The sequence below is a fragment of the Rhinopithecus bieti genome, unplaced genomic scaffold, assembly GCF_001698545.2.
Source record: "Rhinopithecus bieti isolate Rb0 unplaced genomic scaffold, ASM169854v2 scaffold_1014, whole genome shotgun sequence".
NCBI lineage: Eukaryota > Metazoa > Chordata > Mammalia > Primates > Cercopithecidae > Rhinopithecus > Rhinopithecus bieti.
In genome coordinates, this window is record NW_016803499.1 from 4,831,036 (window position 1) to 4,858,573 (window position 27,538).

The 27,538-nt window shown below is 50.6% G+C and overlaps 1 protein-coding gene across 4 annotated transcripts in view; it reads right to left on the bottom strand.

The window, feature by feature from the left end:
- The window catches only part of LOC108538248 (actin-85C-like), a 31,042-nt gene extending 6,501 nt beyond the window's left edge, over nt 1-24,541 (bottom strand). Inside the window, exons 1-9 of one of the 4 annotated variants that reach the window (XM_017886218.1) lie at nt 23,373-23,459; nt 19,816-19,961; nt 17,902-18,028; nt 12,342-12,470; nt 9,714-9,824; nt 6,688-6,772; nt 5,246-5,407; nt 2,816-3,004; nt 781-962 (exon numbers count right to left, since the gene is read on the bottom strand). In XM_017886218.1, the coding sequence (XP_017741707.1) occupies nt 781-962; nt 2,816-3,004; nt 5,246-5,407; nt 6,688-6,772; nt 9,714-9,824; nt 12,342-12,470; nt 17,902-18,018 (975 nt within the window). In that variant the 5' untranslated portion in view covers nt 18,019-18,028; nt 19,816-19,961; nt 23,373-23,459. Of the gene's footprint in view, nt 1-780; nt 963-2,815; nt 3,005-5,245; nt 5,408-6,687; nt 6,773-9,713; nt 9,825-12,341; nt 12,471-17,901; nt 18,029-19,815; nt 19,962-23,372; nt 23,463-24,277 lie in introns of those variants that run through there. The other 3 variants (XM_017886225.1, XM_017886214.1, XM_017886235.1) reach the window with 3 other exon arrangements.
- Between the last annotated feature and the right edge of the window lie 2,997 nt (nt 24,542-27,538).

Consider the following 27,538-nt stretch of genomic DNA (forward strand, 5'->3'; position numbering starts at 1 on the left):
TCCCAACAGTCCCAACATCCCAACAGTCCCAACATTCCAATAGTCCCAACATCCCAACAGTCCCAACATCCTGACAGTCCTGACATCTCAGCAGTCCCCAAATCCTGGCAGTCCCAACATTCCAACAGTCTCAATGTCCTGATAGTCCCGACATCCCAACAGTCCTAATGTCCTGACTGTCCATTTTGTGTCCCTATGACGTCTACTCTCTGCACAGGAGCCTGATCAGTTCTCCAGAGCCTATTTGGACAATGTCACTCCTCGGCTGAACCCGCCGGGGGGTTTCCAGCCCCTCTTGGAGTGGATGTCCTTCTGCGGCATCTCTGACCTCACTTTCCCATTGCCTTTGCTCACTCGGCCCCGGCCAACCCTTCCTTGCCCTTCCTCCAGGAAGCAAGCCTCTGAGCGGCTGCATGGGCTGTTCCACCCTGGCTGAACGGTGCTCCCCAGATATCCACATGGCTCACCCTTACCTCAAGTGCTTACTCAATGTCCCCTTCTTAAGGAGGCCCACTCTGGCCCACCCTGTATTCAGCACCCCCAGCCCTGCCTGCGCTCCCTCCCATCCCTTCCTTTGCTGCATTTTCCTGACATGCCACTCATGTCCCCTTCATGTTTATTCATGACGTTTCCTGCCTCCGCCTCCCCGCCAACTAGAGTGAAAGCTCCAAGGACTTCCCAGGTGCCAGGAGCCATGCCCAGCCTATCTGAGGCATTGCAGATACATCTGTGGAATGAATTGGAGGCGCTCCCAGAGGGAATGGGTTGGGGAAGCCTCACCTTCACATAAACTGTAGGGGACACCAGCTCAGATATTTCTCTCTGCATCCGGAATCTCAGGCCGGGGCAGGAGCCCGTCCCTCCCGACAGCAGCATATGGCCGAAGAGGACATTCTGGAGGTCAGGACTGCAGGAAGTGATGCTCTGGATGGCCATCGTGTGGATGCCAGGGGTGTCTCTCCCTGTCAGGACAGGCAGAGGGAGAAAGAATGTTGGAAGCCAGAGGCTCGGCAGCTGCGCACCTGGGCCCCTGCCTGCCAGCGGAAGGCCTTGGGTGCTGGAAACCTCCCTGAGCCTTAGTTAGCTCCAGTGTGGCGGGCAAACCTTAGCTTAGCTGGGCTCCCACCACGGAATGCAGGGAGCCACCCGGCCAGACGACAGGACTCAGCTGCTCCTGGTTGAGGAAATAAATAGGAATTCTCTGCTCTCCTCCAGGAGAATTTACATTCAACTGTTATTGACAGTTATTAATATGTAATGCTCTGGTATCAATTGTATAAAAATTCCTGTCGAGGCAGCATCCTTCTTCTGGCAGCCTTTGAGAAATGACACTGATCCCTCCTTTCTTGGCTCATCATTTGGCCACATGAATAAACTCAAATATAATGAGAACCGTCCTGAAGAGATGTGTGCCTTGTATTACTAGGTTGGTGCAAATGTCATCGATTACTTTTGCACCGACCTGATATTTTCTGTTCAATATTGTGAGCCCCTGGGAGGAAGAGGTGGTGCCGTCCATGCCTCATGTCTCTTGCCTGGGAGGAAAAGCTGCCGAATAACCTTGGACCCATGAAAAAAGACTAATCTCAGGGGGCATTTAAGAGGGGCCCGGCAGGAAGGCCCTGCTAGCTTCACCGTTCTGGGGTGGTGCTCCCGTTCACGGGGACCCAGCCAGACCCCGGGGAGAACTTCCCCACGGTGGGTGAAGAATCTCAATTGCTTCTCCACTTCACATCGGTGGGGCACGTGACCACGCCATCCCCTGCACAGTCTAACAGGGGAACACAGAGACAAACCAACTAACTAACTTACAGGGGATTCTAAACACCAGGTACTCACTGGTCCTCATCCCGGGGAAATGGTTACTTCCCCGCCTTTAATGCCCCTTTGTTCTTTACGAAGGTAACAAATGAAGAATTGGACTCTGGGGAACACCTGCTTTTCCATGTCGACCCGGGAGATTCCATCTTTCCCATCAGGAGGGATTTCACCCTCCGTCATTTTTGCCGTTCCATCAGGAACAAAGGTACTAGCCGGAGCATGTAGGCAGCTCCATGCTCACTCCAAGTCTCTAGATCAGCCACATTTGTAAAAAGCTCCCTCCAAATCCAGGGTGATTACACGTCTGTCTTAAATTGTCTTGATTTTTAAATTTCAGATTATTTTGTAAGTAGGCAGAGTATAAACAGTACATCATTAAAGAGAAGGCCTCTTTGGTGAGTTTCCTTCTCTATAAATTGGGATGATTTTACAGAGGCAGATTTGGGGGTAGATTCAAGGATATAACACATGCGATGGTCAGCGAAGCGACAGGCAGACTGTAAGTGTTAGCTGGAGTCAGAGGAGCTTTTGAAATAACGTACTTGTTTGCTACTCAAACCAGACTCCCTCCCGGCAGCCCTAGTCCCTCCCTCCCTTTTTTCTTTCTTTTCTTTCTTTTCTTTCTTTCTTTCTTTCTTTTTTCAGATGGAGTCTCACTCTGTCGCCCAGGCTGGAGTACAGTGGTGTGATCTCAGCTCACTGCAACCCCCACCTCCCAGGTTCAAGTGATTCCCCTGCCTCAGCCTCCAGAGTAGCTGGGACTACAGGCAATGTGCCACCCTGCCTGGCTAATTTTTGTATTTTTAGTAGAGACGAGGTTTCACCATGTTGGCCAGGCTTGTCTCAAACTCCTGAGCTCAGGTGATCCACCCACCTCAGCTTCCCAAAGTGCTGGGATTACAGGCATAAGCCACTACGCCCGGCCCCTTCTTTCTTACGGGGTGCTCACTTGCTCATGTCCAGGCTAATTTCTATACCCTTCCTGCGGATTCACCTATGAGTTTTGTCTGGAAGAGCGCCTCGGGGCAGAAGAAGCTCTCCTGCCCAATGGTGATCTCCTGGCCATCAGGTAGCTGATATTTCTGATGGTGAGAAGGTGAATCGGTTTTCTCCTTTTCCTTGTCAAAGTCCAAAGCCACATAGCAGCATTTCTCCTTCATGTCCCGGAAGTACTCTCGATCCCCTGTGGGACAAAGGAAAAGTGCCAAACAGAAAAAGGCATGAAAAGGAGATGAGTTCACAGAAGCGCCTTTGGTGAGGTTGAGGCTGCACCACTGGAGCTGCCGTTTCCATTTCCATCTCACACCCCAGGTGCTCTTGTTCATGCTGCACGTTGAGCCTGAATTTGTGGAAGTGTAGAATAAGTATGTCTTGAACTCAGATGAAAGGGGTTAGGAAATTTCAGCTTTTGAGAAGTTGAGATCCTTCTATATATGGTGTATGTTTGGGAGAGGGTGGGAGGAGCTGGAAAACCAAACCCAACTTTCTTATCTACTGCTATGAGCGGTGCTGTTGGTGCCCCATCCCCCAGCTGCCACCTGCTCACAGTTGCCACCTGCTCATAGCTGCCCTCTTCTTCTCTGGAGAATTGCCCACAGTGGATCAAAGTCCACACCCAGAAATATCTGGAAGCTTACATACATTCCTTCTCTTTCGGGACGACTGACAACAGGTTTTAAACCCAGCTGCGTCTTCTTGTGTTAGGGTTTTATGCTTTGTCTATCACTGCCTTTGAGTTGGATCAGGGGAACTCTGCACTGCCCACCTGGAAATGTCACTTGCTCTTCAGCCCCTGACGTCTGCCTTCTACCTTCACTTGCTCCACCTAACCTGCTCTTGCCTGGGTCTGTTCTGTACTCCTAGGTCCGAAAACCTGAGGACATGCTTTGATTCTTTCCTGCCCTCTTTCCCTCGGCAGCTGAGGCTGTTGATAACTCCCTTCTCTTTCCTTGACTCCTGGGATGCTGCACTCTCCTAATATTTGTTCCTTTCTTCACGTAGTTGGGGCTTTGGTGAGGCAAATTTGGGCTCGAATCCCATCTCTGCCATTAACCCAATACCTGGCTTTAGGCAACTTCATCAACCTCTTAAACCTTCCCTTTCCTTATCTGCAAGAATGGGATTAATGGTCACTCGCAGGACTGTTGGAAGGACAAGAGGCAATGATGCTCACCAAGAGCTCACCAAGTGTGAGGCGTCAATAACATGCTATGACTTTGCCCTGCAATCCTTCTCACTTTCCCTCTAATTGCTGTTATTCTTTAGGGTTCCATGCTTTGCATCGCTTTTGACACAGACCTCTTGGTCTGCAAGGAAGACCCTGAGATGCAGGATTATAGGCTCACTGGGAATGGGTGTCATGCAGGTTATACAGGCTGGGAATCTAGTCCAGGAACTGGGTGCAGAGAGGGACAAACACCTTGCCTGGAGCCTTGGGTTCATATCCCAGCTGCTATACCATTTATCATTTATGGAGTGTTGGGCAAATCTTCTAATAACCTTCCTAAGCCTCTTCCTATTTTTTTTAAGAGATAGGGTGTTGCTTTACTCTGTTACTCAGGCTGGCATGCAGTAGTGCCATCATAGCTCACTATACTTCTGGGTTCAAGTAGTCCTCTTGCCTCAGCCTCCTAAGTAGCTGGAACTACAGGTTGCTTATCACCACACCCTGCTAATTTTTTAATTTTTGTGTAGAGACTGGGTCTTGCCATGTTGCCCAGGCTGATCGCAAACTCCTAGACTCAAGTGGTCCTCCCACCCCAGCCTCCCAAATTGCTGGGATTACAGACATGAGGCATTGCACCCAGCTCCATTGTCTTCTTGTAATGGAAATAATTGTTCCCTGTCATGGGGTTACAGTGAGAAGCAATGAGAAAATGCATGTAAAATGTTTACTTGGCCCAGTGCTTTGCACAGGATAAATTCTCTATAAAGCTTAGCTCACCATCATCATAACAATTGCCAATCATAACTATCATCACCATCACCATCATTACTACCACCACCATCACAATCATTGTTACCATTACTATCACTGTCATCGTCACCATCACCATCATCATCACCATCACCACCACCATCATCATTGCCATCACCACCAATCACCATATGACCATCACCATCATCACCATCACCATTATCACCATCAATCACCATATGACCATCACCATCATCAGCATCATCATCATCACCATCACTATCACCATCATCGCCACCACCATAATCATTATCATCATTATCATTGCCCTCATCATCATCATCAATCCACTAAATGTCCCTAAATATAGATAAGGTTGTTTTTTAGAACTTCAATGATGGTCATGAAGTCTTAGCTTTACACACTGAGGGCCGTAGGATGAGCTAGCAAAGAAGGCTATTACACCCCAGAGACTAGTTTACCCAGCCAAGAATAGCAGTTTCCTACCTGTGCCCAACAATAATTGCCCATTGTCTTTCAACAGTTGCAGGAGGTGCAAGGTTAGGTCCTGGCCCGCTATGTCCAGCTGGAAGGTTGACAGATGCAAAGGGCAGCCATCAGCGATGGGCACAAAGTGTGTCATTCCTTCTCCAGATTCAATAGCCAAGCCTAGACAAGAGAACATGCTGGTATCATAATGAAGGGCCAATGACATCCCTTATAATTGTTATATCTGCAGGGAGAGAAGGCAGAGGGGAGCTAATGGAGGAGAAGACAAAGATTCTCAGGAGCCAGCTTTCTTCCCCTAAAGGGAAGTGCCCAAGGAGGAACAAAAGGACTGGCTGTTTTGGATGGCAGCCCACAAGTTTTCTTATGACACCACATAGGCAGGTTTCACAGTAGTGGTCCGAAAGGTAAAAGAGGAAAAATTATACCAGGATTTTTTTCCTTTTATTGTTTTAATTGACAAATAATACTTGTACAGTGTTTGTACTGTACACAAATAGCAGCTTTTTTTTTTTTTTTCCTGAGACGGAGTCTTGCTCTGTCGCCCAGGCTGGAGTGCAGTGGTGCGATCTCGGCTCACTGCAAACTCCACCTCCTGGGTTCACGCCATTTTCCTGCCTCAGCCTCCCGAGTAGCTGGGACTACAAGCGCCCGCCACCTCGCCCGGCTAATTTTTTGTACTTTTAGTAGAAACAGGGTTTCACCGTGTTAACCAGGATGGTCTCGATCTCCTGACCTCGTGATCTGCCTGCCTCGGCCTCCCAAAGTGCTGGGATTACAGGCGTGAGCCACCGCGCCCAGCCCATAACAGCTTTATTTACAATAGCCCCAAACTGACTACTCAAATATTCGTTCACAAGTGGATAAAGTACAATGTATTCATATGATGGGCTACTATCCAGCAATGGGAAGACATGAACTCTCAACCCACACACAAGGATAAATCTTCAAGTAATTATGCTGTGTGAAAAAAAAAAAAATAAAGAATCCCAAAAAAGAGTGCTGCCCTCCCAGTCCATTCACACAAAATTCTAGAAAATGCAAACCTCAAGGCAGCTGGTGGCTGTCTGGGGACAGACTGGAGGGGCAGAGTGTGCGGTGCCAGGGAAGTGATTAGGGGTGACAGATACATTCATTATCTGGTTCTGAAGGCTTCAAGAGCGGACCCATGTGTCAAAACTTAGCAAATTCTACACTTTAAACATGTGCAGTTTATTGTATATATACACCTCAAGAAATCTATTAAGAAAAAAAAGTGAACAAACTGTTAAAACCTGGGAGTGAATCGTTTAACCAGGAGGGATGAAAGGGGCTGGAGAGTGCGAGCTGTGTGGGTCTTTGTTTTTCATTACCGGTCAGGGAGGGAGTGGGCTGTGCACAGTGGTGAGCGTCTCAGCCGGAGGGATGGGGAGGGTGTGGGGGGCTCCCACAGGGTCACTCACCAGAGGTCTGGCCAGAGGCGTACAGAGAAAGGACTCCTTGGTTAGCTAAATACAGGGCAGGTATGTTGAAAGTCTCAAACAGCACCTGGGGAGAAACATCAGCCACTCCTGGCAGCCAGGTCCGCAGATGAGGAGGCGGCGGGCTTCTCCTTAACTACTCAGGCAGCATGAGTCCCGCCTGCAAGAGGCACTTGGTTCCCCGCACCACCCAACAGAGAGCCAGACCACGGGCACAGAAACACGTTCCTCCTTATCCCAGCTTTGCTCCAATGAGCTCTGGGACAGTCAGTTTCCCAGTCTGTAAAATGGGCTCACATCCATCCCAGACACCTCTTAGGACTGTGGGGAGACTTGGATTAGATGGTGGACTCCCTACAGATGGGCTCCTGGGCATAGGGGCTGTCCGTTGATGTCTGGTACCTGGCTCAGGGTGGATTAGGACAGGTGCACAGTGGCCCCAGGGTGTGAAGTGTTGGGGTGTGGACACTGGGAGCAGCCCAGAGTTCAGGGCAGGGCCTGGTCTGGCATTGGGACCCCTGGGTTCTAGGCCTGGCTCTTCCAGCATGTGTGACCTTGGGAGATGACTGCTCCTCACTGTGCCTCAGTTTCTTCATCAGAAGGATAATAGTGGTACCTCCCTGGGGATGGTGCTGAGGACATGAGTTAACACCCGTAAAGCCCATGCCATAGTGCTTAGTGTATACTGGGCATTCTGCAAATGCCATCACTTGCTGGTCCCAGGCCTCAGTTTTCTCATCTGTAAAATGGGAAGTGGACCACAGGGAAGGACCCTGAAGACCATGTGGGCTCTGTAACCTTACGGCCCCACAGCAGGCCAGTGGGAGCCAAGGCCGGCTTTTGTCTTTGTGGGGAGTTTTTGAGGCCTGCTGGGGCTGGGTGCAGGATGGAGAGGTCAAAATAGAGCCCACAGATGTGGAAGTATCCCTTTGCCAACAGCGAGGAGAAGCCCCACACGGGTGGGCTGGCGGTTGCCTGTGGCCTGCAGAAGCCCCCACCTTCCTCGTGATGTCTGCCCTGGGCTCCTCTTTCTTGGGTCACCCATCAGGTTCTGCCCACAGGGCTCCAGAAGGAGACCCAGGGAGGGGAGGAGAAGGGTTTGCTGGTGTCCCAGCTCCCTCCCTGCTGGGTCCCTCTTCTGAAGGCCACAGTGCCTGGGCGGCAGCCCTCCCTAGGAGCTGATAACCATCCACTGCTCTTTCAGGCAAAGGTGTGGTAGCAGCTGCCCTGGGACAGCCCCGGATACTGCAGCCCCTCATGGGACTTTTTTCTAACACTCACGCTCACCTTTGTGTATAATCTCTTTGTGACACTCCCACTAAATATGCCCCATGTGAGTGTACCTTTGACTTCCTGCTGGGTCCCTGATACAGTTAGAGGGTGAATTTGGAGAGGACCAGGGCAGAAAGGCAGGCAGTGTACCTAGCGGGTGGGAAGCTGCAGAGGCAGGCTGGAGGCCAAACCCACAGCTGGAGCCCTGGCTCATCTCACAGGCCAACTGAACTGGGCCGCAGGGCACCTGGGCTTTGGCCAAGTGTTCTTCAGTGTGTGTCTGAGGGGTGTCACTGAGTGAGACCAACACGTGGATCAGGGGCTACGTAAAGCAGACGGCCCTCCTGGGTGTGGGTGGGCCTCATCCAGTCAGTCGCAGACTTGATTCGATCAAAAGAACGGAGTAAGAGGTAGCCCCTCCAGCCTGACTGCCTGCACCCAGACGCCAACCCTTTCCTGCCTTCAGACTGGGAGTGAACGTTGGCTCTTCCTGGGACTAGAGCCCGCCAGCCTCCGAACTGGAGCCACAGCATGGGCCCTCCTGGGGCTCCAGCTTCCCGACGGCAGAGCCTGGAACTCGCTGGCCTCTGTCACTGTGTGAACCAGGCCCTCATCCTGAACCCCTCTCCATGTCTACGCTCATCCCTCTGTTCTGTGTCTCTGGAGAATTCTGCCGCCCCCGCCGGGAAGCGAGATGGCCCCTGCGGAGGGGGCTGTCCTGCTCCTTCTCCAGCTCCCCACCGCTTCATGGGCACTAGACAGTCTGAAAGTGGGAGTCTGCTGCACCCCGTCCAGGCAGCCCAGCTGTGGCCCACTCCTGTGATCCACCTGTCCACAAGCTAAGGAGGCATCAAGGGTGTGCTCAGGGCTTTGGCTTAAATGAGGCAGCAGCTTATGCCTGCACCGTGACAGATGGAGCTGCCGCTTCTGGGCTGCCGTGTGTGCCTCTGCAGCAAGCAAGTGGTGCCTCGAGCCCTGGCCCTGTCTGTGGGTCATGGCTCACCTCGGGAGAAACCGCTGGGCTCCAGGGACTCTGGGCCAAGTGGTGGAACCATGCTGCTTGCTTAATGAGCTCACCGATGTCCTCATTAGGGGCAGCTAATGATGTGATGGGAGCACGGTGGCCAGTGGCGGCCCTGCAGCCCCCACCCCAGCCTTAAGGAGAGTGCCACACCTTCCTCTCTTCTCTAGCCCAGGCCCCTGCCGGGCCCTACTGCCCAGTCCCATCAGGGCCACCCTGTCAGCACACACCAGCACTTCCACTCTGGTGGGCAGGCCCAAAAGGAAGCTCAGATAAGAGACCTGGGAGGTTTTAAACCAGAATCAGAGGCCGGAGTCAGACCTGCACATAGGACAATTGAATTGTGGCTGAGAGTAGAGTTGCAGGGCAAGACCACCGGGGTCTAGATAAGCCCACCGGCGACACTCCGCATGACCTTAGCCAAATTGCTTAAGCTCCCTGCTGCCTCAGGCTCTTCATATGTACAAAGGGGAGGATGGTCAACTGCCCCGTGGCTGGTTGGAAGGCCTGCATGAAGTCACGTGTATGCAGTGCCTGGCCCCTAGCCAGCGCCCCGGTGGAGGCCAGCGTGCTTGGCATGAGTGTTGAGGGGGCGTCTCCTGCCCAGCGTCCTCCTCTTGCCAAGCAAGGGGCAGGTGAGGCTGAGGTTGCCCCAGCTCGGGGAGACCAGACGCTGACCCCGCCCTGAGGCCCTCACCCCCACTGGCCCTAGTACCTGTGTGACTTTCTGTTTGCTGGGTGTTGGGTTCAAAGGCGGCTCCGTCACCAACACGGGGTGCTGCTCTGGGGCGACATGGAGCACCTGGTAGAAGGAGTGATGCCAAATCTAGGAGGAGACAGGATGCAGTCAGTGGCTTCCTGGGGCCAAGGCCAGGCTTCTGCAAACGGGGCAGGGCACGGCTGCAGGACCAGGCAGGGCTTCATGTTTTGTTATTTCATGTTATGTTATGTTATGTTATTTGACAAAGCAGTGTTTTATTTTTATTTTATTATTTCTACTTTTTGAGACAGTGTCTTGCTCTGTCATCCAGGCTGGAGTGCAGTGGTGCAATCTCGGCTCACTGCAACCTCCACCTCCCGGGTTGCAGTGATTCTCCTGCCTCAGCCTCCCGAGTAGCTGGGACTACAGGCGCCCACCACCACGCCTGTAGAGACAGGGTTTTGCCATGTTGGCCAGGCTGGTCTTGAACTCCTGACCTCAGGTGATCCACCCACCTCAGCCTCCCAAAGTGCTGGGATTACAGGTGTGAGCCACTGCGCCCGGCCATCAAAGCAGCATTTTAAATAGCACTTGCGATGGCTGAGTGACAGCGAGGTCAACCTGATCTGAGGGAGCAGCAGGGAGACAGCATGGCTTCAGCAAGACGCAGAACCTCTGCTCAGTCACCAGGCCTGGGGCTAGGAGGTGGGGCTGAGACCAGTGAGGCCTGGAGATTGACTAGAGCATCTTGTGGTCTGATGAGGACAGATACCACCACCAGGACTTCAAGGGTGTGACACAGACTGGGACTCAGATGGGTGGATGCCACACAGGGACAGAGTGCAGGTGTGAGCCCAGCACGAACGGTAGCTCCACCACACACCAGGCCAGCCCTGGACAAGCAACCTGACTCTGTGAACCTCATTCCTCATGCTCCAAACAGGAAATGTTCCCTGCCTCACAGAGGAGTATAACAGTGAAATCGTGACCTCACCGAGAAGCTTGGAGCATTCATGTCCCACAGTTGCCATCACAGAGCTCCAGAGACGGGGTGCCTCGCACCGCAGACACTCATTGTCTCCCATTCTGGAGGCTGGAGTCCCAGATGAAGGCACTGCAGGGCGGGTTCCTCCCCAGGCCTCATTCCTCGGCTTGCAGCAGGCACTGACTTCTCCTGGTGGCGTCCTCACGGGTCCTCCACTGTGTGTCTGCATCTAACCTCCTCTTCTGATAAGGCTTTAATCACATTGGATTAGAGCCCACTCTAATCATCTCTTCTTAACCTAGTTGCCCGCTTTAAAGCTGCTATCTCCAAGCACGGTCACACTCCGAGGCATTGGAGGCTAGCGTTTCACATGTAAATGTTGGGGACACAGTTCAGCCCCTCACATCTGGTACAGTAGGTTCAGCCCCTCACATCCGGTAGAGTAGGTTCAGCCCTTCACATCCAGTACAGTAGGTTCAGCCCTTCACATCCAGTACAGTAGGCTCAGCCCTTCACATCCGGTACAGTAGGTTCAGCCCTCACAGCCGGTACAGTAGGCTCAGCCCCTCACATCCAGTACAGTAGGTTCAGCCCCTCACATCCAGTACAGTAGGCTCAGCCCTTCACATCCAGTACAGTAGGTTCAGCCCTTCACATCCGGTACAGTAGGTTCAGCCCCTCACATCCGGTACAGTAGGCTCAGCCCCTCACATCCGGTACAGTCGGCTCAGCCCCTCACATCCAGTACAGTAGGCTCAGCCCTTCACATCCAGTACAGTAGGTTCAGCCCTTCACATCCGGTACAGTAGGCTCAGCCCCTCACATCCGGTACAGTAGGCTCAGCCCCTCACATCCAGTACAGTAGGCTCAGCCCCTCACATCCAGTACAGTAGGTTCAGCCCTTCACATCCGGTACAGTAGGTTCAGCCCCTCACATCCAGTACAGTAGGCTTAGCCCCTCACATCCGGTACAGTAGGCTCAGCCCCTCACATCCAGTACAGTAGGGGCTCAGTACACCACGGTTGGTTACCAGGTGTGAATCTGCTACCTGTCCCCATGTGGGGATGTGCCCCTGGGGGAGGGCAGTGTGGAGGGACAGCCTCCTGCAGGCAGGCACAGAACCCAGAAGCATGAGGCCACGATCCCCATGAAAGAGTAAGAGCCAGGTGTCAGCGGCAGGTGTGGCCCATCGCGGATGACCAGCCTGAGGCAGGGAAGGGACACAGCCAGATATGAGCTTGGAAGAGTCTCCTGAAGATGGGGCGGGGTGATGAGAGGGAGGAGGTGGGAGGCCTGGGCACAGCGGAGGGTCACTGCGTGACACTGGCAATTCAGGGAAGATGGTGAAGCCAAGAGCCAGGACCCCTGAAGCCACGCAGAAGTCAGTGCCTTGGGCTCCCTCAGGCAGATGAGCTCCACCCAAGGCAGCAGAGGGTGGGGGGCTGCTGGGGCCCATAGCTGAAGCCGTGCTCTCCAAGACCTGTCTACACAGCCCGTGTTTCTGCATTCCCTGTCACACCGGGAGCCACTTGTGAACAGTGCTCCCCTCAGCCCTCAGAGCAGAGTCTGGGTTAGGAAGGCCTGTACCCCCGTCTCATAGCCGGGCATGGCGAGGGAGGCCTATGAACACGTCCCGCCTGGCAGAAGCTGTGCCCACCTTCTCCATGTTGTCCCAGTTGGTCACCGTTGCTCGAGAAACGGGATACTGCAGGATGAGTTTCCCTCGTTTTTTCTGAACCTCCTCTCCGATGAACCAGTCTTCCTCTTCCATCCCCACCAATACGTTCTGAAAGACAGAGGCAAGGATAGATCAGCTTCTAGGGGCGACTGGGGTTGGACTCCCCTGCGGCTGGCTTTCGTTTGTGGAGACCCAGTGAGCCGTGGCTGGGAGGCCACAGTGGCCTTCGTGGGAGACTCCAACTCACAGCACCGGCATCCACGACCTCCCCAAGCCCTGTGAGCTGTTTCAGAAACGGCCGCTAAGAGGTTTCAGCAAAGTACCTGCAAGGTAAGAGTGCACCCGGGGAGTCATTCCTAGGAACTTCATCCTGTCCAATTTGTAGATGAGGAAACCGGGGACAGCAAGGAGAGAGGCTGCTGAGGAAGGAGAGGTATGGGGAGATGCACCAGAATGCCACAGTACTGCTGGAGGGTCAAGTCGATGAAGCCCACTGGCAGGAATGCATTTCATAAGCTGACATCGTGGTAGGAGGGATCATCACTGCTTCCACATTTGCTTTGGAAGGTTGACCGGGAAAGGGTCTGTGATGTAATTCAACTGCTGTTATTTTTTAGGAAGATAAACTTGGCTACTTTCATGGCAGATTAAGCTATCCATTCCATCATTCAGAGGTGATTTTACTCGACGGCCCATGTGTTCATCTGGATCCACTGAGAAACCGACACCAGGATGGAATGAAAGGTGCAAGGATGTGATTGGGGAATGCGCACACAAGGGGGACAGTGGGGTGAGAGCAGGATGAAGATCGAAGAGACAGCAGGCTGCTGTCCAAGTCTGAGCCTGGGTGCAGGAAACAGGGAAGCAGATTGGGTGGGTGACCTTAGCCACCATGCTGTCTAAGGGAAGGCTTTGCAAGGTTGTTGGAGAGTTCTTGAGCCAGGCTTATTTATCACAGGAGTGCTGGGTTTCCCAGAAATGGGCTTGACCTGCCTTGGTGTCACTGCCGTCCTCAGTTGTTGGCTGGAAGCAGCAAGTAGGAAGGATGGCCTTAGTGCAATGGTGCTGTGCCACAGTGACATAATGGTGCCATGCTGCAATGACCTCATGGTGCCACGGTGCAGTGACATCATAGTGCCATGGTGCAATGATATCATGGTGCCATGGTGCAATGGTGCATGCAGTGGAACAACCATGCCATGGTGCAGTGGGTCAGTGGTGCCATGATGCCGGGTGCAAGAGTGCAATGGTGCAGAGATGCAATGGAGCAGTGATTTCAGAGTGAGGCCCCCTCTCCAGGCTGCCACAGCTCACCTGCACAGAGCTTTTCTGTCTTAGGAATTTGTCTCTTCAGCAGAAGAGGTTTGGACTTGGGATGAGAATCACCAGCTATGAGACCTGGGTAAAGTCGTGTCCCTTCTCTGAGTCTCCATCTTCTTGGAGCCTCCATCTCCTTCTCTGAGCCTCCCTCTTCTTCTCTGAGCCTCCATCTCCTTCTCTGAGCCTCCATCTCCTTCTCTGAGCCTCTATCTCCTTCTCTGAGCCTCCATCTTCCTTCTCTGAGCCTCCACTCTCCTTCTCTGAGCCTCCATCTTCTTCTCTGAGCCTCCATCTCCTTCTCTGAGCCTCCATCTCCTTCTCTGAGCCTCCATCTCCTTCTCTGAGCCTCTACCTCCTTCTCTGAGCCTCCATCTTCTTCTCTGAGCCTCCATCTCCTTCTCTGAGCCTCCATCTCCTTCTCTGAGCCTCCATCTTCTTCTCTGTTCAATGGGAACAATGACCTCTCTTCCTCACACCTCGCCATGGCGCTGCTGGAGGATCAAGTCGATTAAGCCCACCAGCAGGAATGTGTTTCATAAGCTGGCTTCATGGTAGGAGGCATTGTCACTGCGGCCACCTCCTCGAACGTTTCTCAGCCACCCACATCTAAGTGCGGTGGGTGGTGGTGGGGGAGGGACAAAGTCATGGGTGTGCAGAAGGAACAATGTTTTTCCGGTTTGAAGTTGCTGTTTGAAATAAAAGAGGGACAGTGCTGGGCCTCATGCCCTTTCGTCAGGAGGCCTGTGGGTCAGAGCGGCTGCTCTACTCGAAGGGACCCAATGACTTTGGGCAACGCCTTCAGCCTGCCTCTCTGTTCTCACAAGTCCTCCTACGAGGGGTCTCACTGCCATCTTGGCTGCCAGACTCAAGCCCTGGAAGGGGCGTGGGGGTGGGGGAGCCCCAAGGGACACCCTGGGTCTCTGTGGCTGTGACTTCTTGACTTGGGAGTTAAGGGCACTGCGTCGAGCTTGTGGGAAGGGCCATGGAGCTTACATCTAGGACGAAAGGTGACCCCTCTCGGAGATAGAAACTTACTCCCACCTGCCCATGAAAATAAATCCAGATCAAGAGCCAGTCTGCTGTGGTTCCGCAGAGCAGTCTGCTGCTCCATAATTCATCTTGGTCACTCATTCTGTTTTGGCGAAGAATCTTCCTCTTGCTGTGATCTTGTTTCACCATCTAGGTCAGCGTTCCCCAACCTTTTTGGCACCAGGGACCAGTTTCATGGAAGACAATTTTTGCACTGAGCAGGGCAGGGGATGGTTTTGGGATGATTCAAGTGTGTTACATTTATTGTGTGCTTTATTTCTACTATTATTACATTGTAACATACAACGAAATAATTATATAACTCACCACAACATAGAATCAGCGGGATCCCTGAGCTTGTTTTCCTGCAACTAGGACAGTCTCAGCCGGGGGTGATGGGAGACAGTGACCGTGCCTACAGCCTAGCTGGGGTGGATTCAGAGGGGAGAGCCTCGCTCTCAGCAGACGCTCCCTAATGCACCCCCTCTAAGTCAATTCATATCCCAAGGTTCATACCCCAAGGATAAGGCCTCTTCCCTGGAGGAGGGGCTGAGAGCTGAGATGAAATTCCACATTGTAACTGCAGTGGGTTGAATGATGCCCCCCCCTCCCCCGCCACCATTATGTCCACCTGGAGTCTCAGGTGACCTTATCTGGATAAAGCGACTTTGCAGAAGTGATAGTTAAGAATCTCAAGATGAGCATCGCCTTGGATTACCTGGATGGGCCCCAAATCCAATGACAAGTGTCCTTCTAAGAGAGAGGCAGGAGGAGATTTGAGACAGAAAAGGAAAAAGAGAAGGAGGCCATGTGAAGACAGAGGCAGCCAAGGGATGCCTGGAGCCCCCAGGAGCTGGAAGAGGCAGGAAAGATCCCCCAGCTAGAGCCTTGGGAGGAAGCCAGCCCTACTGACACCTTGCTTTCAGACTCCAGGTCCCAGAACTATAAGAAAATACATTTCTGTTGTTCTTTTTTATTTTTTTTTTTTTTTTGAGACCGGAGTCCGCTCTGCCGCCCAGGCTGGAGTGGCAGGGCCGGATCTCAGCTCAACTGCCAAGCTCCACCTCCCCGGGTTTACGCCATTCTCCTGGCCTCCGGCCCCCTCCCCGAGTAGGCTGGGACTACAGGCGCCCGCCAGCCTCGCCCCGGCTAGTTTTTTGTATTTTTTTTAGTAAGAGACGGGGTTTCAGCAGTGTTAACGGCCAGGAATGGTCCTCCGATCTCCTGAGCTCGTGATCGCCCCGTCTCCGGCCTCCAAAGTGCTGGGAATTACAGGCTTGAGCCACGCACCCGGCCTTTTTTTTTTTTTAGATGAATTCTCACTCTGCCGCCCAGGCTGGAGTGCAGTGGTGTGATCTCAGCTCACTGCAGCCTCTGCCTCCCGGGTTCAAGCGATTCTCCTGCCTCAGCCTCCAGAGTAGCTGGAATTACAGGTGCACACCACCATGCCCAGCTAATTTTTGTATTTTCAGTAGAGACAGGGTTTTGCCATGTTGGCCAGGCTGGTCTCAAACTCCTGACCTCAGGTGATCCACCCACCTCAGCCTCCCAAAGTGCTGGGATTACAGGCGTGACCCACTGCGTCTGGCCACATTTCTGTTGTTCTAAGCAAATACACGAATATGCTAGTCATTATTCTCATCACTGCCATCGTTGTCATTGCTAAACCTTCCCCATGGGCCAGAAACTGCGCCAAACATGTATTCACTCATCTCATTTAACCTTCAGGCTGAATCTATGAGATACATCTATGAGGACAATCATATTATGCAAAAGAGATGCCTCTGCCACAGCAGCACCGTTGCCCTGAGTATGCATGTGCTGAGGACAGGACTGAGATTGGAGCCTTAGTCTCCCCGGCCCTGCAGCCCCAGCTCTTAACCACTGAGCACCACAATCTCCAAGCGGTAAGCTGGTTGTCTAGCTCGAGTGCAGGCACCTGCGATTTGCCAGGGCGGTCGCTGCTATGATGCCTGCCACTTGGACAGCAAGGAGGAAATCCACTGGTTCCCAGGAGCCATGTGCATTTCATCCTCTTAGAGAGGGAGATGGGATTTTCTCCTCTGTCACAGCTCTGGGAGCCAGTGCATCTTGGATAATTAGAAACATTGCCAATAATTTGCTCCAAGTGCTCCAAAATGCAAGAGTGATCGCCATGAGGTCCTGTGACATCTGAGATCTTCCGTGTCATGACGCTGCTCCCTACCACGGACGACGGGATCTTCCGGAGGATGAGCTCCATGATCCAGAGCATGGGCTGGGAACGCAGGTGCACTGGGGGTCTTGTCACCACCACTTTGTCACCACGTGGATTCCAGAAGTCACCTCTCGGAGCAAGCGGTTCCTCTTCGGGGAGAAGGGGCATCTCCCTCCCTACCGGGAATGTGGCCAGGCTCAGGCCCATTCGCCGAGTTTCGTTTACGATGCGACTGTGTTGTCTGGGGAAGGGGATGAGCAGCTGGTTTTTAATGGGGCCAGAGCTTCTGTTTGGGAGGATGAGAACGTTCTGGAGATAGATGGTGGTGAATGTTCTTGATGCCACTGAACTGTGCAGTTAACACATCTTTACATTGTGTTTACTTTACCACAATAGAAACACCTGCATTTCTAAATTCCCTTGAAACGCAGGAAGATCTGGCAATGTCAGACACGGACCTCTTGGAGGGCGTGTACCCCGGTCCCCACCCGCCCTCCTACTGCCTTCCTGTCGCAGAGGCTGAGTGTCCATTGCCGCTCACCCTAATGGACTCCCATTTATCCTAAAGGCGAATTGCTCCTTCTCTGCGTCCATACCTCTCTGAAGGTGGGAAGAGCCAGAGATGGGAGACGGGCAGTAAGACTGATTTTTCACAACGTGTCCACTTTACTGATTTACACATCACTGCTCCCTCTAAGCCTGTGGTTCTCAGAGCGGGCCGCATGCTGGGAGCCGTGAGAGGGGCAAGGCCTTTCCCACCCCATCCCCAACCCCGGACCGGCTGAGGTAGAGACTCTAGGTGGCCCGGCCATCTGTGTGGTACCAAGCCTGGTGCTCCCAACTTGGATTCGTGGAGGCACGTTCGCACCCACCATGCCCTGCTCAGGGGATTGCCTTGGCCACCCTGTGGGAGAGGCGATGGGACCGACCGGGCCGGCAGGCCACCTCTGGATGAGCAGCACCCCACAGGGAGGAGACCCCGACATCACTCACATCGTGCCGAAGTTTCCCGAGGACAGTGGGGAACACGCCCATTGGGCTTTCCATTCCTGCGAATCCCACCTTGCTGAAGCCAGAGCCGTAGTCACAGATGAGGGGCACGCGGTCCATGGCGGTGAGGCTGTGGAAGAGAACACATGGTTACCCACGCCACTGCATGTCACTGGTCCCTGGGGCAGGCGCTGTGCTGGGCGTTAGGCTCAGGGTTCATAGCGCCCGGGGGCCCAGGGCAGTGTGGGTGGCCCCCCACACCCAGAGCTGGGCCCTGGGCGGGCAAGAGCCACTTCCAGGATGCTGTGTGCACTTTGCTGGAAGGGGGTCCTTTCCGATGACCATTTGCACATGGCTGCCCTGGAGAAGGGAGGATTGGGGGGCCCTGCACTAAGGCTTTGGCCTCCACCTGTTTCTAGCAAACTCTGAGACCTGTTTCGCAGCCACTTCTCTGAAGCAGCCCTTCTCCCCTTCGTGGGAGGGGAGACCCAAGGGGAGAAGGGCCCTGGGTGGTCTGCAAGCTGTGGTCCCAGCCAGATTCCTGACTTCCAGCTTCAACACCACCTCATCCCGGAGGCTTCACTGGCCTCCTGGCCCTGGTTGAGACCATTCTCTCCCTCTGCTTTGCTTCTAGAGAACATTCTCCATATTTCTGCTAGTTTAGAAAACATGCAGAAAGGTACAGAGCATCAGAACTCACCTGAGGTCCCTGCCCGTGGTCACCCCTCTGATATTTTGGCATTTCTGTTTTCAACCTACTTTTCCTTAGACAAAGTCTCCCTCTGTCACCCAGGCTGGAGTGCAGTGGCATGATCTCGGCTCACTGTAACCTCCGCCTCTCAAGTTCAAGGGATTCTCCTGCTTCAGCCTCCTGAGTAGCTGGGATTACAAGTGTGAGCCACCACACTGGGTCAATTTTTTGTATTTTTAGTAGAGACAGGGTTTCACCATGTTGACCAGCCTGGTCTCAAACTCCTGACCTCAGGTGATCCACCCACCTCAGCCTCCCAAAGTTCCAGGATTACAGGCGTGAGTCACTGTGCCCAGCCTGTTTTCAACCTACTTTTATGCAGTGTATAGGTTTTTAAAAAATCGACTACCCTCAAAAATGAATGAGTCAATTTTCTTTTTTGAATATTGCATTGTGACTAAATATTTGTCATGACAAATGTTTTCTTCATTTTATAAGTGACTTTTGGATCTTTTCTTGATAAACAAAGAATACAGGCTCATTGTAGAAAATAGAGAAAACCATGAAGAAAAACAAAACCCTTTCTAAATCCTGCTAATCAGAGGTAACCTTTATCAATATTCAGCTATCTACCCTGATAGTTGGCACAGAAAACAGAGCGGTCTCCCTTCATCTAGTGCCTCTGTGAACAGCTGTGTGAGGTACAACTCAGTGGGGCACCAGGGCGTCTCTCACTAAGTTGCTAAGGTATACACACTACATATATTACAGTATATATGATTTTGTGTTAGACTTTTCAGTGGAACCTCATAGCCATTTGCGTGTTATGGAGTATTCGATGGAAACGTTTTCCTTCTAATATCATCTGCCACACCTGCTATGAATCCTCTGTGGAGTCTGTAGGTCCTATTATTTTTGGCACCATCAGCAACCCTGGGATAATCTCCTTCGTCATCCCTCTTTTTCCTGCATTTTGGATCAGCCCCTTTCCGTCACCTCCTTCGAATGACTAGTTGGAAGAGCAAGAATTTTTAAAGGCTCCTTAAACATTTTGCCAAATTGCTGTCCAGAAACGTCAGTCAGTTTGCCGCACCATGTCAGGCCCTCGTCACATGGAGCTGCCGTCATCTCTGCAGGCCCCTGTTTCACGTCTCCACGTCAGGCCCACACTCCCCCTCTGAGTACTGCATGCTCAGCTGATATGGCTGGATGGCTTTTGAACCCACCTGCTCTCTCATGTGGGGGGCTTCATAACCTTCCTCCCTGGAATATTTGCTGGTGTCCCGTCTGTCTGCATGCTGACTGTGTATCTGCAGCCAGCCTGTTACTTCTGGAAGTCCAGGCATCAGCTGCCTGTTCATTTCTGTTCATCCTTGACATGCAGGGATGGAAGAGGCGTTGGTTACTACAGTTTTGTAGTATATTTTGAAGTGTCATAATGCCAGCTTTGTGCTTTTGCTCAGGATTGTTTTGGCTATTCAGAGTTTTTTCTGGTTCTGTACAAAGTTAAAGATTTTTCTAATTCTGTGAAGAATGTCCTTGGTATTTTGGTAGAGGTTGTGTTTAATCTGTAGATTACTTTAGGTACTATGATCATTTTAACAATATTTTTGGATCCATGAGTATGGGATGTCATTCCATTTGTTTTTCTCCTCTTCAATTTTTTGTCAGTCACTTCTTACATTTATTCCTAGGTATTTCATTTTCTGTAGCTATTGTAAATGGCATTATCTTCTTGATTTCCCTTTTAGCTATTTCATTGTTCATGTATAGCAATGCTACTGATCTTATATGTTAATTTTTTATCTTTACTAAATTCATACATCAATTCTAAAAGATTTTTGGTAGAGTCTTTAGGATTTTCTGTATATAAGATCATATTGTCTGTAAATAAGAATAATTTGACTTTTTACTTTCTAATTTGCAACAGAGCCTGAGACATGAGGGGCACTTGACAGCACAGGAAACCCTTGGGTGCATTTCCTGACCTGACCCTCACTGTGGTGACAGGTGTGATGGCCTCGATGATGTTGATGATAGTGATGATGATGACAATGATGATGATAGCTATGACAATGATGATGACAACAATGGTGATGATGATGATTATAACAATGATGATGATGACATTGACAATGACCAAATTTTTTTTTAAAAAAAAAAAAAACAAATGATGATAATGACAACAACCGACAATGATGATGAAAATACATGACAATAATGACTATGACAATTGATGATGATGACATTGACAATGATGTACAACAATGATGATGATGTCAATGATGATAACAGTAATGACAACAGATGACAATGGTGATGATGCGAAATAATGATAACAATGACAATTATGATGATGACTAGACAATGATGATGACAACAATGACAGATAATGATGATGACAATGACAATGATGGTGACAATGATGACATTGATGATGATGACAATGATAATGATAACAATGATGACACTGATAATGATGACGATAATGATAACAATGACAGTGACGACGACGATGATGGATTGTCTTGATATGCAAGGCATTTCCCCCACGTAAATCAGCAAATAGCCACTGTGGGAGCAGACATCCAAATACCTTGCTCTTTCTACCAAGTGCTATGCATTGGGGGCACAGAAATAAATTAATTCCAGGGCTGGTCAATCTGTTTTCATTTTTTCTTTGGTACAATAGCATTTACATTCAGGGAAATTAGCCCTGATGTCAAAATGTGGTTTTCCTTTGCTTTGTTTTAAATCATCTGATGTTGCCTTCCACTCCCACAGAAGGAGGGAAATGAGGCCATGAGTAATTGCACTGCTCTCCTGAGCCAAAATATTTTCATCTGGGGTGTGTTGAGTGGAATAAAAACTGGTTCAGTGCAGGGAAGGCTTTTGCCTCCAATGGGCTAAATCCCTGAGCTTGCCCCAGAATGATGTGGCCAACCAAGCAGCACGTTTCTACTTTACTCCAAATCCTCATTGATCTGAAACTTACTTGTGAATCCACGTATTGACTATCAATGCACAGAAGTAAAAACCTGAAGAAAGCATAACAGAAATTGGGAGAGGCCAGCTGCAGTGGCTCACACCTATAATTCCAGCACTTCAGGAGGCCAAGGCAGGAGGATTGCCTGAGCCCAGGAGTTCGAAACCAACCTGGGCAACATAGAAAGACCCTATCTCTGCAAAAAATTTACAAATTAGTCAGGCATGGTGGTGGCACACATCTGTAGTCCCAGCTACTTGAGAGGCAGAGGCAGGAGGATTGCTCGAGCACAGTTCGAGGCTGCTGTGAGCCAACATCGCACCACTGCACTCCAGCCTGGGCAACAGAGCAAAACCCTGTCCTAAAAAAAAAAAAAGAAAAAGAAAAGAAATCAGAAAAGAGTGTTCAGCTACTGAGAAAAGAAACTGTTGGTTCACATCACTGACATGCAGAAGGAAGGGAAAGAAGGCATTGTCCTGTTTCAGGTGCTGTGCTGGGCACATAACTAATACCAGGGAGAGAACTGGTGACAAACAGTTGCAGAGAGGTAAGAGGTAGAGCCCACCCATAGTCCAGGCAGGGTCCCTCTGTGTCATTGCTTCTGCATGAGGCCACTGTGAAATGCCTAGCCGACGTCATGGCCTCTTGACCTAGTTGGGGCTTCTGGAAGCTAGCCCAGCAGCCTCCTAGAGTCTCTACCTCTATTTCCACTCTAATCCTGCTCCAGTCTTAAGATTTGGATGAGGTGGGCCCTAAGGGCTCACAGGACCCATGCTGACCATTAAGATTATTCCACTCCTTGGCTACTGCAGTTTGGCTAAATAATGGTCGCTGTCCTCATGCCACATCCTAGTGTCCAGAACCTGTGTATATGTGACCTTCCATGGCAAAAGGGACTTTGCAGGTATAGTTAAGTTACAGATCTTGAGATGAGGAGATTGCCCTGGATCATCTGGATGAATGCCAGGTAATCACGAGGGTCCTTATAAGAGGAAGCAGGAGGTCAGAGTCAAAGAGATTGGAAGATTATATACTCCTGGCTTGGAAGACGGAGAAGTGGCAGCGAGTCAAGGCATGTAAGCACCTCCAGGAGCTAGAAAGGGCAAAGAAATAGGTTCTCCCAGTTCCTAGAGCCCCCCCAGAGGGAAAATGGCCCTGAAGACACCTTGATTTTGCCCCAGTGAAATCCATTTCAGACTTCTGACCTCCAAACTGTCAGAATACATTTCAATTGTCTTAGGTCAAAATTTGCATTGATTTGTGACGGCTACCCTTGACCAGGGTGGGCATGTGATGCCAGCCATGGTTTCTTCCTGGGATCTTGGTCAACTCTCAGGAAGGATACTCTCTTCCCTTGGATTCAGGATCTGGGAGAACCTAAAGTGAGCCTGGAGTTGCCCTGCAGCTGTCCTGTAGCCCCACAACCAGAGCTTCCCTGAGGAGGAAGTCAGCCCGCAGGAAGCAGAGGAGAGACATGAGGAACAGAATTTTTACGATATCATTGGAGCACAAACCTCAGCCTGCCCTGCGCTGTTCAGCACAGGGAGCCAACAGAATTTTTTCCTGCCAAATGGGTCTAAGTTGGGTTTCTGTCACTTGCAACCAAGACAGTCCTGACTGACTGATTTTTTGCAATTGGGCCCCTTGGTCCTGGGCATTAGAGCTTCATTGGATGGAATGCCCAGAAAATCATTGAAAATTAGAGATACACGATTATCCTCTGAAAATGCCCTTGTAGATTTAGCTTAAGGTAGATTCACTCAGAGGGTTATCAGTATTCATTCGGCAAATACTTACCAACTGCCTCCCAGGGGCACGGTGCTGTTCTAGAGTGAGGAGACAGTGAGGAGGATTCGGACAAATTTCTTTCCCCATGGGCATGCTGGTCTCCCTGGGAAGCCAGATATTATATGGAATTTATTTATTTATTTATTTATTTATCTATCTATCTGAGATGGAGTTTCGCTCGTCACCCAGGCCAGAGTGCAATGGCGCCATCTCAGCTCACTGCAACCTCCGCCTCCTGGGTTCAAGCAATTCTCCTGCCTCAGCTTCCTGAGTAGCTGGGATTATGGGCATGCACCACCACGCCCAGCTAATTTTTGTATTTTTAGTAGAGACAGGGTTTCACCATGTTGGCCAACCTGGTCTCAAACTCCTGACCTCAGGTGATCCACCTGCCTCGGCCTCCCAAAGTGCTGGGACTACAGGTATGAGCCACTGCACCTGGCCCAGAATTTATTTTTAAATTAAAAAGTCATTAATAATTTTTCAATTGTGATCTGTGCCATCGAGGCTACCTGTGCATGTCTTGTGATGTCACTTGTCCTGCCTGGAGCACTGAGCTATGACTGCAGTGTGCAAATGTCACAGAATAGCAGTCACACAGACGGGGGAGGTGACAGAAACTTCTGGGCCAAAGTGGGTCAGGGCCCACCAGCTCTGTTTGGAAGGCCACGCGTCGCCAAGCCACACACCCGCAGTCCTCTGGAGATGTTGGTCTTGATCGTTTTCTGCTGTGGGCTGTCCTGTGCCTTGTAGGATGTGTAGCCGTCCCCCAGCTTCTACCCACTAGATCCCTGTAACACCTTCCAAGTTATGACAACCCAAAATGTCCAGGCTCTGGCAAGTGTGCCTGCAGAGGGAGTGGGAGGTGGACAAAACAGTCCTGGCTGAAAGGGAAGGGCCTTCATGACACAGACCTGTGGAAGCCAGGTGGGAAGACAATTCCAAGAGGTGAACCAGTTAGAACCAGATTTTCCAAGCTTATGAGATACTTTCCTCACCAGGGAAACCATCACAACAGATCTGATCCTATCATTGTTTCTCTCCATCTTCATCCAAAATCATTTCTTCCATCACAAGAAGACAAAAATCAGAAAGTTCAATATATCCGGGGCAGCCCTGACATCATCATGTCCTGCTGCACCATCGGGCATGTCATGCCTGACTCCCCCCATGGCTGCAACAGGAGACGTTCTTCCTGCTCATGACTCTGGTGTTCCCAATGGGTCCTGTGATTGCTTGAGTCATGTGGCTGCAGAGAAGAGGATTGATGTGAAGACTTGTGTTTAGTAAACTGTAAAGTGCTGTACATACCTAAGGGGTGATCACAATAATAACATCAAGGAGTTATCTCTATTATATTATTATATTTTGGGCAATTTGAATTTCCCAAAAGGGGTTAGTTGGGGAGGGGCAGAGAGAGAGAGAGAGAGAGAGAGGGAGAGAGATTGTGAGAAGGGGATGTTGGAGTGTTGGAGAGTGTTATTATTGGAAAATAAGTTGGTAGACTGAAGTATTTGCAAAGCATTGTGTGAGCTCCAGGATGGATGGATAGATGAGTGGATGGATGGGTGGGTAGATGAATGAATGAATGTTGAACGGATAGATAGATGAATGGATGGATGGATGGATGGATGGGTGGGTGGGTGGATGGATGGGTAGATGGATGATGGATGGATGGATAGGTAGATGGATGGATGAATGGGTGGATGGGTGGGTGGGTGAGTGGGTGGATGGATGGATGAGTGGATGGGTGGGTGGACAGATGAAGGGATGAGTGGATAGATGGATGGATGAGAGGATGAGAGGATGGGTGAATGGATGGATGATGGGTGGTAAGTCCATGGATGGATGGATGGATACATAATGTAGTCATTTTGATCCTTGCATCTCTTATACCTCTCTAAGTTCAGACAGCCGTGTCTTCACCTAGTCCATTTGTTAGAAAGAAATCTTTCAAAACAGGCCTTATAGAAAGAGAAATGATGTATCTGTCTACTCCCTACACAAACCTTCTACTATCTTGGCATCCCTTTATAACAAAGCATAGTTCAACCCTACAAGTGTGCATTGAATACTAACTTATTACTTTAGCAAGTTCTTGGATCTCTCCAAGTGCACAGAGACGCCCTTGGGGGACCCACCTTTGTCCTCTCTTCTGAAAAAGCCTGAACATCCCTGATGCCCTGAGGATGAGATCTGTTCTTCTCATGGGAAACAGATAGGATTGACAGAACTTGGCTACTGTGTTTTTCTTAAGCAAATTATACTAAGATCCATATGGCAATGTCCCAGAAGAGAGACCACATAGACCTGCAAGGGAGCAGAATGTGTACTGCTTACATCCTTCCTCTCCTGAGAAGTGCTGGCTGGCTTCCAATGTTTCTGATGGAAAATAGGGCGAAGCAAACCCCAGATGATTTAAAGGGGCTGGGAGAGGATGTTCCCCAAGGCACTACCATGGGCTCTGGGCAAGACCCTGTTTCTGCTCTCAAGAAGCTCCCAGCTCATAGGAGAAAGATATTTGTAAAAAAGAAATTATGCAATGCAACAAGGGCTGTAAAAGGAGGCTACAATGTGAGTTGATCTTTGAAGGCTTGAACAGATTCTAGGCAGGGAAACAGATAAGAAAAAGCCCAGAGCTGGGCAGGGAGTCCTTGGGTACGTATGTGAAGGGACATTCCAAGGGTCTTGGGTGTCCTCAATTCTTTACGCCTCCAGTGATGTCACATCTGTAGGGGTTCACTGAGACATTAGTAACAGCAGCCACACGGAGAGGACTTGCTTGTGCCAGACACTCTTCCAGATTAATCCAGCTAGCCTCTCAGCAACCTTCTGAGGCTAGGTAGCATCAGTCTCATTTTTTTGTTGGGGGCGGGGGCGGATCAGGCTCAGGGGGATGAAGTGAGACCTCCAGCTATGAGAGCTGGAGTTAAAATTCAATGCCAAGCAGCTTCATTCCCTATCCTTTCATTCCATCTGAGTGGTAAATCACAAACAGCCAAAGATTCCTTGCAGCTGCTCTTGTTACAAGGTGGAGCCTATTTTCGCATGCTTAACTCTGGACTGGCCTTGTGACTCCTTTGATGGATACAGTGTGATGAAAGTGACATTGTGTGATCTCCAAACATAGTCATCAGAGGAAGTGCAGCTTCCTCCCTTGCTATGTTCAGACCCCTGGTGTGGGAGCTGGAGTTAGCCTCTTGGAGGAGGAGAGGCCACGTGGAAGAGAACCAAGGTGCCCAGACAACAGTCTACCACCTGCTAGACATGTGGCTGAGGCCACCTTGGATAATCCACCATCAGATGACCTGTGAGGTGACCCCCAACCCCAGGTGCACAAGACAGCTCAGAGAGACCAGCCAAACCAGCTCAGACCAGAAGAACCCCCAGCTGACCCACAGACTGGTGAGTATAATATGATGGTTATTGAAAGCTATAAAGCCTTGGTATGGTTGTGCTACACTGCCCTGCATCTATACTCTAAACAAACGGTCCTTCCCAGACCTCCATGGTCTGCTTTCAACTGGCTCAAAATCATCCACACACCAATACAAAGATGGAAAACACAGAGAAGCTAAGGGGATCATTGAAAATCACACTGTAATGGTCTGAACCAGAGGCTGGCAAACCAAAGCCCAGAGGCTAATTCTGGCCCACTGACTGTCTTTGTAAATAAAGTTTTATTGGAACTCAGTCACGTTCATTTGCACTCTAGCTGCTCCTGGGTTACCACGGCAGAGTTGAGTAGTTGAGAACATGTGGCCCGCTAGACTAGTCCGTTCTCGCACTGCTATAAAAAAAATGCCTAAGGCTGGGTAATTTATAAAGAAAAGAGGTTTAGGGCTGGGTGCAGTGGCTCACGCCTATAATCCCAGCACTTTGGGAGGCTGAGGTGGGTGGATCACAAAGTCAGGAGATCAAGACCATCCTGACTAACACGGTGAAACTCCATCTCTACTAAAAATACAAAAAATTAGCCAGGTGTGATGGCATGCGCCTGTAGTCCCAGCTACTTGGGAGGCTGAGGCAAAAGAATTGCTTGAACCCTGGAAGCGGAGGTTGCAGTGAGCCAAGATTGCACCATTGCACTCCAGCCTGGGCGACTGAGACTGTCAAGAAAGAAAGAAAGAAAGAAAGAAAGAAAGAAAGAAAGAAAGAAAGAAAGAAAGAAGGAA